This window comes from Syngnathus scovelli, chromosome 20 (assembly GCF_024217435.2).
Source record: "Syngnathus scovelli strain Florida chromosome 20, RoL_Ssco_1.2, whole genome shotgun sequence".
Classification (NCBI taxonomy): domain Eukaryota; kingdom Metazoa; phylum Chordata; class Actinopteri; order Syngnathiformes; family Syngnathidae; genus Syngnathus; species Syngnathus scovelli.
This window is the reverse complement of record NC_090866.1, coordinates 8,451,324-8,461,223: the sequence shown is the minus strand read 5'-3', so window position 1 is coordinate 8,461,223 and position 9,900 is coordinate 8,451,324. Positions and strand designations below refer to the sequence as shown.

The 9,900-nt window shown below is 42.7% G+C and overlaps 3 protein-coding genes and 1 non-coding gene across 4 annotated transcripts; 1 reads left to right on the top strand and 3 right to left on the bottom strand.

Annotated features, from left to right (window-relative positions):
- Nucleotides 1-1,280: 1,280 nt before the first annotated feature.
- Nucleotides 1,281-2,715, bottom strand: prkrip1 (PRKR interacting protein 1). Its single transcript, XM_049756957.2, has one exon. The coding sequence runs from the start codon at nt 2,657-2,659 to the stop codon at nt 2,075-2,077; it is 585 nt and encodes a 194-aa protein (XP_049612914.1). The 5' UTR covers nt 2,660-2,715; the 3' UTR covers nt 1,281-2,074.
- LOC125990727 (small Cajal body-specific RNA 13) lies at nt 1,385-1,663 on the bottom strand. Its single transcript, XR_007489056.1, has one exon. It is a non-coding gene; the product is annotated as a small Cajal body-specific RNA 13 (non-coding RNA).
- A 499-nt stretch (nt 2,716-3,214) lies between the features above and the next one.
- Nucleotides 3,215-4,942, top strand: glrx5 (glutaredoxin 5 homolog (S. cerevisiae)). Its single transcript, XM_049756959.2, has 2 exons — nt 3,215-3,649; nt 4,021-4,942. Exons 1-2 carry the CDS (start codon nt 3,352-3,354, stop codon nt 4,191-4,193), a joined length of 471 nt encoding a protein of 156 aa, XP_049612916.1. The 5' UTR covers nt 3,215-3,351; the 3' UTR covers nt 4,194-4,942.
- Nucleotides 4,943-4,985: 43 nt separating this feature from the next.
- On the bottom strand, nt 4,986-9,873 carry ints9 (integrator complex subunit 9). The gene is made up of 17 exons (XM_049756896.2): nt 9,719-9,873; nt 9,387-9,514; nt 9,215-9,275; nt 9,050-9,112; nt 8,767-8,906; nt 8,565-8,651; nt 8,307-8,427; nt 8,097-8,231; nt 7,927-8,038; nt 7,657-7,837; nt 7,522-7,582; nt 7,285-7,456; nt 7,078-7,202; nt 6,586-6,753; nt 6,376-6,474; nt 6,093-6,230; nt 4,986-5,255 (listed from the first exon to the last, which is right to left on the bottom strand). Exons 1-17 carry the CDS (start codon nt 9,725-9,727, stop codon nt 5,079-5,081), a joined length of 1,977 nt encoding a protein of 658 aa, XP_049612853.1. The 5' UTR covers nt 9,728-9,873; the 3' UTR covers nt 4,986-5,078.
- Nucleotides 9,874-9,900: the final 27 nt, after the last annotated feature.

The window sequence follows — 9,900 nt, the reverse complement described above, 5'->3', positions numbered from 1 at the left end:
AAACAGCCAATCAGAAAGTGGGGGTGAGGGCGGGTGGGGCACTTTTCACTTAAACCAGGGGTGTCGACCTCCAGTCCTCAAGGGGCCGCGTTCCAATATGTTTTCCAAGTGACCCTCGTTAAGCGCACCTGCGTGAAAAGTTTTAGCTTCTTTCAGGTTCAAAAGTGGCTAAAAGTTTTCACGCACCTGCACTTAACGAGGGAATCACACGGACACTCCATTAGGTACACCGCCATTTTCAAGTGTACCTAATAACAGGCCACTTTATTAGGGAAATATCATGGTCAAAGGTCACGTGTCAAGCTCCAGTCCTCGAGGCCGCGTTCCAATATGTTTTCCAAGTTACCCTCGTTAAGTGCAGGTGCGTGAAAAGTTTTAGCCACTTTCACATTCAAAAGGAGCTAAAAGTTTTCACGCACCTGCACTTAACGAGGGAATCACACGGACACTCCATTAGGTACACCGCCATTTTCAAGTGTACCTAATAACAGGCCACTTTATTAGGGAAATATCATGGTCAAAGGTCACTGGTGTCAAGCTCTAGTCCTCGGGGCCGCGTGCCAATATGTTTTCCAAGTTACCCTCGTTAAGTGCAGGTGCGTGAAAAGTTTTAGCCACTTTCACATTCAAAAGGAGCTAAAAGTTTTCACGCACCTGCACTTAACGAGCAAATGTTTTTTTGGGTGACTGTGTTTTGTTCTTATACAAGGTGAACTTACAGTATAATATAAGTGCAGCTGGAAAGCACAAATAAATACATACTGTCCTGATTGATGATAAGACTTGGAAGAAAGTGTTTTCATGAACATATTTTAGCACATTGGCCAGGGGTGTCGACCTCCAGTCCTCAGGGGCCGCGTTTTCACTTAACTGAAATGCACATTACTAGTACAAAACAGTCCATACGGCACAGAACTAACCAATCAGAAATAGCCGACTGGTTAGAGACACGGGCTCTCGTTCGGTAAAAATTTGGTTCGAGCCCAGGTCAGAGCATACACTTAAATGTGCTTTTATTTTAGAATTGGAACCTCGCTTTGTATGTGTACGCATATACAAACAAATGCAAGTATTTATGTGTAAATACATAAGGTGGCCCCGCCCCCAGGTTGGCGGAGCAAACCAATGGATCACGCCCACTACCTAGGGGACGGGGTGAAATCCAGTAGTGTAGGGGGCGGGGCGAAGAGAGTTTAGGGTCCAACGCGAGCTTTAAACCCATGTTTTAAACCCTAACTTTAAACTCTACTTTAAAACTCTAACCCTAGTATGCCTTAAAGGAAAGTCAAAGTCAGCTTTATTGTTAATTTCTTCACATACAAAGAGATCGAGATTGCGTTTCCATCCATCCCACGGTGGATAGATTTAGTCATTGCAATGTGACATTTGTGACGGCCAGCAGTGTCCAATGGGAAGCGCTTCACCCAATTTAGACAACATCCGGTGGCCAACCTTTTGCTCTACCTGCCTCAAGAAAGGTAACGTGCACAGATAAGCTCATCACCACCGTGGTAAGCAGGGATTTTATCCAAAGAACATCGCACGTGATGCTTCTGAGCCTCCAGAAGCAACGCCTTTTCATTCTTTGTATTGATTTTTGCAACCTTGTTGTGTCCACAAGCAACTGACATGTGCAAGGAGCAACATTGAAAGGCTGCAGAAATATCACAATAGGATCAAACATGAGTAAAAGCAATGGGGAATGTGGGAATTTATTTTAACATTTCCTCGGGATCTGAACACTCCTTGTGCTATAATTGTAGTAGCAATGAGGACAAAAAGCATACAATGGCTTTCCATTTGAATGAAACTGGCAACTGTCATCATTTGTGTTTATTAAATCATTTACAAAATGAGGGCAAAGTAGAGAATCTGCCTCGATTTAAGAGTCCAAATAACACATTTCTTGACTCAAGTAAAGCATACTGGAGTACTTGTGGAGCGTTCAATCAGGTCGCATCATCAAAACTTGCTGTAAAATGTCATGTTCTTCCAATGGTCCACATTTCTCCTTCGTTTGTCCAAAAGAGGGCAATAATGTTTTAAAAGAGTGTCCAGGCCATCGCACAATGGACTACTTCTTGCCCATGATGAAGCTCGGGAGCTCAGCGTCGTCTTCAGCCTCTTTTTCCTCCACCTCCTCCTTCTTCTGCAACTCTTTCTCCTTTTCGTCTTGACTGCTATCAGGACTGCTTGTCGCATCTCCTTCCTTTTGGTCTTGTTTAGCTTTCTTCGCCTCGAGCTTTTTCTGCTTGAGTTTTTCTCGCTTTTTCCTACGCTTTGCTGTCCTCTCTTCGGCTTCCCGTTGGTTTTGTTCCACTTTATCCAAGTAGGCCAGCTCCTTGCTTTGCTTCGCCGACATCTTTTCCAGAAAGTCTTGTCTCTGGTACTCTCGGCGTCGGAGGTGGCGATAAACGTGGAATTCACCGCTGCCCGCACCAGCGCTGGAGCCCATCACGTCTCGGACGAACTCTGGCGGAGCCCGAGGGTTCCATTCTTTGTGTCGGTCCGGGATTGCAGCGGGTTTATCGGGGTTTCGCATCAACCTCTCCAATTTAAGGCGTTGTTCTTCCGCAGGGGTTTTGGCAATGACCAGCGGCTGGCCATTTTTTGTACCGGGTTTCGATGTTTTCTTGCTTTTCTCATCATGTGTCGCCATCTTGCTTTGCGACGGAAGCCGTCAAATGCTTCCGCCTTGAGCGAGTGACCCGAAAGTTTCTATGCAGCTTTTGTAATTATTCACAAAGTGTTATACGGTTCTACGAAGAACATATTTAGTGAATGTTAAATTTACATTTCTATATTTGTATATACATAAATATTTATTTTTTAAAAATAACGACAGGCTGTCGTATGCTTCTGTCTCTCGCGGATTACGTTATGATGCCTTTCTAATCATTTATTTGCACAATTTCATTATATAAAATTATTCGTTTTTAATTTGAAATGTCATAATCGTCCAACATTGAAAACGATTGAATTTACAATGCAGCCACGATTTATGCACCCTTACTCGGGTGACCCGGAAGTTGTATGCATTTGTTTTTGTATGTTATCTTGACACGATTGCTATCATATCTTTACATCGAGTGACTGATTTTTTTTTTGCTTGTTTTTAATATAGCTACTTTATTTAATCTTTGTTTCTCGTTCCAAGCTTTTTTTTTTTATAATATATTTTCGTAACAAGTAGGATCGACGTATCCTCCAACCAATGAACAACAGACATTGTAGTCCCGCCTCTCGATTACAAGGTTGAGTTTTACTTCAGTGAACTCGAGTTGTCGGAAGGGAAATACCCACATTAACCTCGTCATTCGTTGTATTTTAATTTAAAGGCGAATAAAAAGCATGAATAGCTTAATAAGATATACTTCTCGGTGTCTGCGGTTCGGAGCGGCGTACTCTCTACCCGGACAAGCCGAAGGACGCCTGTGGACGGCTTCTACGCGACTCTTCTGCGTGGCGTCGAATGTCCAGAAAGACCTTGGCGACAAGGTGAAGAAGGACAAGGTGGTGGTTTTTATGAAGGGGACCCCGGAACAGCCCATGTGCGGTTTTAGTAACGCCGTGGTCCAGATTCTGCGGATGCACGGAGTGGACGACTACGCTGCGTACAACGTGTTGGCGGACGAGCAGCTTCGAGAAGGTCAGCACATTTAGATAACAGCAACAAGTGAAATTATTTTTACAGTTTGTTTTGTTCGACTGTGAATGACTCATCGTTATTTAATTTAATCGTCGTAGTTTCCGGTTACACTGTAAATACTACAGCGTCGACGTCCGGAGTCGGTTGTGACGTCATCAACGCTCCGGGCTAAACGGGCCAAACGTCAATCTCGTCTGTGACTTATCAGCATTTTGCAGAAGCACCATCGGGTGTGGTGCTCTGAATCGGACGTGCAAAATACATGTAGTTGTTTCAGGAGTCTTCAATTTGTGTACGATCATGTCACTGCTCCAACATATGTTGTTGACATCTATTGGAAATTTAAACCGATGTCTTTTTGTGGCCAACAGGAATCAAAGCGTTCTCCAACTGGCCAACGATCCCTCAGGTCTACTTCAATGGAGAGTTTGTGGGAGGCTGTGACATCCTTCTCCAGATGCACCAGAATGGCGATCTGGTGGAGGAGCTAAAGAAGTTGGGGCACCAGTCTGCACTACTGGATGATGAGAAAGACTCCAAGTAGAAGATGAACTTAAACATGCTTAAAAAGAGAGGACACATTTACTTGGTTGAATCTTACGTGTTGCACACTAAAGACAAAATTGACTCTTCTGACTGACAATAGATGTGATTCGATTACGGTCTGAGGTTCCCTTACGTGACATGGAATCTTTTAAATAAGTTAGAGTCCACATGAAATGTTGAATGTCTCATCACAGCATCCTGAGTAAGACTTTTTTTTTTTTTTACCTTTGTCACTGTAGCTTTAATACTTAAAACCTGGACTTCCTCAGGATGACTTGACAATATTGTTCATGTTGGACCAGACCGCAATGACATCACACTAGAAAACATCCGTATAGGTTTGTATAAAGAAGGGGCAATTCTGTCTTGAATTGTTACTTATTGAATTAAATGAATATTGCCAAAATGATTTTACAATGTACCGCTTGCGACAATGTCTACGTGGCGCAACAACTGTTTTGTTTCCTCCACGCAAAATGGACACCGTCTATTTTTTAAGTAAAGACCCGCTGAAACGCAACAAATAACCAACACCAATTTTGGGTCTTGCAGATGAATCACTTGTGCTATTTTTGCAGTTGAAGTGTGTAAGCTAAAAGCTTGGAAGATTGGACAATCACTCACTAAAGCTTATCTGCTGCCCAACACTTGAATTACTCGTCAGTGGTACATTGTAATATAGTGTACATTTATATCATGATCAAATGTATTTTAGCTGAGTCATCATTAAAATATTAAGTGACATAATTCTATTCCCTTTTTTGAGCAAGTAATGCATCAAATCAATACACAAGGTTATCTAAAAAGTTCTTATTTACAAAATACTATTATACCAAAATCTATGGTCTTTACAGCAAAGACAGTATAAATTTAGTGGAACCTTTCAGATTTTCTGCAAGAAGCGCAGCACCAGGTCTCGCAGTGTCGTGCGCAGGGGCTCGTTGTTGTCGCACACAATGTGTGTGCCGTCCTCTTCCAGCTGAATTAGCGTGTCCTCCGCCTGCAAGTGCAGGATGTGTCCGTCTGCCGTCTCCTCCACTTTGACCTCTGTGATGCCATGCTGTAAAAGTGCACAATTCAACTTAGTACCGTAATTTCCGGACTATAAGCCGCGACTTTTTTCCAAAATTTTGAACCCTGCGGCTTATAGTCAGGTGCGGCTTATATACGATTTTTTTCATGATTTTTGTGATGACTTGATCACTTTTATACACTCGCAAAAAGGCTGTGGACCACTGTTGTGCGGTATCTTGAAGAACAAAACAACAACAAAAATACTATTTTGAAACACTACTATGGCCGCTGCTTATTCTGGCTGTGTTGCTTGTGACTATTATGAGCTTTAGTAGGAATACACGCTAGGTGACCTGCGTCAAAAGGCTCTAAACCCTTTTTCATTCTTCTGACATTGTCCTCACCAAAAACAAGTTGTAATGAATGTGAACTTTTAATGCATTTTATTCAGAAGGTTACTTTGAACCCTGAGGCTTAAATGGCGGCGCGGTATATTTATGGATTTTTACGGCTTTCTGTGTACTGTCTTTCTTTGTAAAAAAACTCATGTGCACGTGCGGCTTATAGTCCGGTGCGGCTTATGTAAGAAAAAAACTAAAATATCCCTGAATTTTAGCTGGTGCGGCTTATAGTCGGGTGCGGCTTATAGTCCAGAAATTACGGTATATATAACTGGATGTGTTATTAAATTAAATTTTTGCCATGTCCAAAACATTCCACATTCCTCTCAACCTTAAGTATTTTAAAAATAATTTCTTAAACAAGTTTATTCCCACATAATTATACTTTTATTAACAGGGTATTTAATTTTATTTTTACTTTGGCCACAACACTCCTTTGTAACATTCCTACTCCAAATGAAGTGAAAGATAATAAATCCAACCTTTTGCAAAGTTGCAAGGAAGGCTTCCAGAGGTACGGCTCCTGTGAGCAGGGGTTTGGGCGCTTGACCCGCTGGGGGCTCCTCCATCACTCGTTTCCTCTTCTTGGTAGGGGGCGCTGGAGGAGGCTTTGGAACTGACTGGTAATACAAAAATGGGCAAATAACCTGTATTGCAGTTGCAATAAAAGTTCCAATATTGACATGCCTTGCATCTGCTTTCTTATCTTTTGTGCAAAAACAAAAAAAGGCGTTGAGAGTGAACACTTTGTAATGGTGGACTTACCAACAGTGTGTGCTTGTTGTCTTTTGAATGCAACATGGCTGAGACGGTTGCCACGGAGATGCCAGGTTTGACCTCGGCGGGCACCAGCGAGTTAGCCAGCTAGGGAAAAAAGGCAAGATATGTGAATATTTTAAAATTGCCCGCTCTTGACTTGTGCTTAGCACCAGTTAAATAAATACTAGCTGATGCCTCACGACTAGTGCGTCTCACCTCAGGTAGAATATAGACGCGCTCATAACGTCGCCTGAAGGGCAGGCTGAGGACGGAGCAGCGCCTGTAGGCCATGGGAGGGGGTTGCAGCTCCAGCATCAGATCGGACCGATGCGACTGGGTCATTGGAGGCTGAGTGTACTGCTCAGGACATACCACGTGGACGGGCTACGGGGAGAGTGTTGTTAGCCAACAGGCCAGTAAAGGTAGGAGCATTTTTTTTTTTCCTGTGTCATTAAAACTTTTAATAGGCTATATGACAAGTGTTTGGGTATTTTCTTTAACAGCAATTGAGGTATATTACACAATAGTGATGAGGTGTTGTTTTTTGGAAACTGTTGAGGGTTTGTGTTGGACGGTTTTGTTTATTTTAAGACAACCCAATATTATTTTGTGATCAAGTCTGTCTGATGTTGCAGAAATCTGTGCATATACATTTTTTTAAACTGAACAGAATTTGTAAAACCTCACTATGGTGTTGCAATGTCTTACCTGGACCTCCTTGAGCAGCTTTGAAACTTGGTGGAAGTTAAGACGCGTGTCAATGGGACAGTAAACACATTTCATGGCCAATGGCTGGTAGGGGGCCAAAGCATCCAAGTAGGAGAAGTCAGGTTCTGTCGGCACAAACGAACGACAACCTTATCTTTGAGTACTCTTAAAAGCAGTACTGCTATGTTTGCAAATTTTGCTCGTCACCGGTGAAGATGATGGTGTTCAAGCTGGATTTGCCCCACAGCTCCATGAAGTGGACCACATCACCGAAGCGCAGGGAGGGATGGCCGGTGAATACCACGCAGGGTTGCCGGAAGTCACTGCTGAAGTCACCGTGAATGCTGGGGTAGTGTTTCAGCTTGTTGCTCTGGATCAACTGGAAACCACACAAGTGCCATTTTTCTTCACAACATATGTCATTATTGTTATGCAAGGGTGTACCTCTGCATGGGGGAACGGGGGCTCCGGAAGATACACTTTAGACTGCTTGTTGTGACAGAGCCTAAAATTATAAGAAAAAAAATCAAAGTGAGCCTATGTGCTAGGTGCATAAAACAAAACTGTCAATGTTCTCACCACTCGGCAAAGATTTGAGAGAACTCCAGGGAGCTGTTGGCGACAGGGGAGATAAAGTAGAAGGGGGTGGTACCCAGGTTGGCACTGTCGATGAACTGGTACAGACACTCGAGGAGGTCATAAATCACCCCAGAAGAATAACACGGCACAAGCACATTGCCACCAGCGCGAATGGTCATGGCTGTAAAGCACACGTGACAAATAATTAAATCGTCCCAAGATGCATCTTTGCTGTGCCACAAAGTAGCTAGTCGGCACATTTTAGCCAACCTAAATTGCTGCAGAATTCTCCCAGCATGCCGTCAGGGTTGGCAGTGGGCATCTGGGTGAGGCCTGTCAGAATGAGAACGTCACTGTTCTTCAGGGAACTTTGGTCCATCGGCTGAGGAAGAAGAAAGACTACTTAGCTTCCGACCACAGCGGAATGGTTTACTGCCTACCTGTGGGTGCGTGGTGAGGAGGGACGAGCCGGACACGTAGGACACTTTCTCATGATGGGACTGGATGATCCAATTGGAGCTGCCCAATGAGTAGCCAGAGCTTAATGGGGAGATTTGTACAGCCCCAAACAACTCCTGAAGAGGAAAAAAAAAAGTGCATGAGTATGTGTAACGCAGGCTTGGATGACAGAAATGAAAACAGCTTCCTACCACTTTCTGTGAATAACCCACAAGCTGCACTTTGCTGAGGGCAGAGTTGACCTCCTGCATACCGTAGCTTCGTTTCCACGTCCAAACATCAACTGCATCCTTTAGTGGACCAGGAAGCAACCTTGTAAATAAAATTCAAATTGAACTTCACGTATATGAGTATGCATAAAAATGAATACCAGCAATTTGATTTTTTTTGGAGAACACAAAGCAAATGCCTGAAGGAAGGAAAAGAAGCACACTGCATGGTTAAGATACCTTTGTATTTCCTTTTTCTTCCAGGAGGTGGCAGACTGAGCCTTGGGAACTCTTTCCATGAACTTCACTAGCTCTTCCATTAGCAGTCTAAACAAATAAAAAGAAAATATTACTTTAAAACACAAACAACTAGAATTTATATTTACAGAAGCAATTTAAACCTCAGAAATATATATATAGAGTAATATAATGTCTTTTTTACCTTCCTATCTGCAGGGTGGGCTCTGTGGCATACACTGTGCCAGTGAAGCCTGTGTTTTCTGTGATGTAGGGCAGGGCCATCATACAGTGGTAGTTGGAGATCAGGATGACGTCGATGGTTGATAGGTCCAGCAGTTCCCTCTGTTATTTATTTAGCGGGAGGAGGAGGGGGGGATCATAAATCAAGCTCATTTACATCCCCTATTAGCATTTAATATGGAGCAGGACCTCACCTGCTAAAAAAAACATTAAAGTTTGCATACAAACAATTTCTAATGCATTACCTCAGGGAGACAGAACTCCGGCTGTGAGTCCACAAACACTCTGCCGGCACATTCTTTCAGCTCCTGGGAATATCAATATGTGAGAGAGTCATTTTACAGTCCACAAATAGTCTGACAGCACAAAAGTAAGACAAACAGTCAGAATGCACCAAAAACATCCCGTACCTTTTCCAAGTTTATTGTTCCATCTTTAGCACTCCAACCCGGTAGCTTTGAGAGTCTTTGGCTGGAAGTCGAAAATAGTATATTGTACTACTGTTATTTAAAATGTTAACTATCACAAAATCAGTGGCTGATATAATCAACAAAAAAACAATAGCCTGACATTATTACTCACCTATGCACAAGAGGAAGAGGCAAGAAGTGGAGGACAGACGTGGTGTCCAGTCCACAATCCAGCATGATAGTGGTCGATTTGAATTTGAGTACATTGCAGGGTAGTGTAGGATGACCAGACAGACAATACTAATAGAAACAAATCGGAAGGAAAAAAAATCAATTACCCAGAAAACAAGTCTGTAGAGCGGTAGCATATTAACATTGCATCTTCAGAGCTCCAAACATGAATGTTGTGGCTTCTAGGTGCTACGCTAACAACACTTGGTACGACATCCCAGTAATTCTACTCTATTCAGTCACTTTATCAAACAAACAATACTTATTACTTACCAATTTCATTTTTGAACCAATAAGTACACCATGAGCATAGGAAGTAAAACTGTATGGGTAATATTTCAGCCTTGAACCATCTTCTTCTTCGTTAGCTTAATTGTGCAAATGTATACAAACGCCAAAGAGAATAGCGCTACCTATCGCCTGCCGGAAGAATGCAGGCTTACAGTATTACAGTC

What these genes read in the sequence shown, in the direction of transcription:
- glrx5 (XM_049756959.2), top strand. Translation starts at nt 3,352, where the DNA reads ATGAATAGCTTAATAAGATATACTTCTCGGTGTCTGCGGTTCGGAGCG. An exon ending in GGACGAGCAGCTTCGAGAAG is followed by an intron (nt 3,650 to 4,020) that starts GTCAGCACATTT and finishes TGTGGCCAACAG; the next exon opens with GAATCAAAGCGTTCTCCAAC.
- ints9 (XM_049756896.2), bottom strand. An exon ending in GAACACCATCATCTTCACCG is followed by an intron (nt 7,203 to 7,284) that starts GTGACGAGCAAA and finishes TTGTGCCGACAG; the next exon opens with AACCTGACTTCTCCTACTTG. An exon ending in TCCTTGCAACTTTGCAAAAG is followed by an intron (nt 5,256 to 6,092) that starts GTTGGATTTATT and finishes GCACTTTTACAG; the next exon opens with CATGGCATCACAGAGGTCAA.
- prkrip1 (XM_049756957.2), bottom strand. Translation starts at nt 2,659, where the DNA reads ATGGCGACACATGATGAGAAAAGCAAGAAAACATCGAAACCCGGTACA.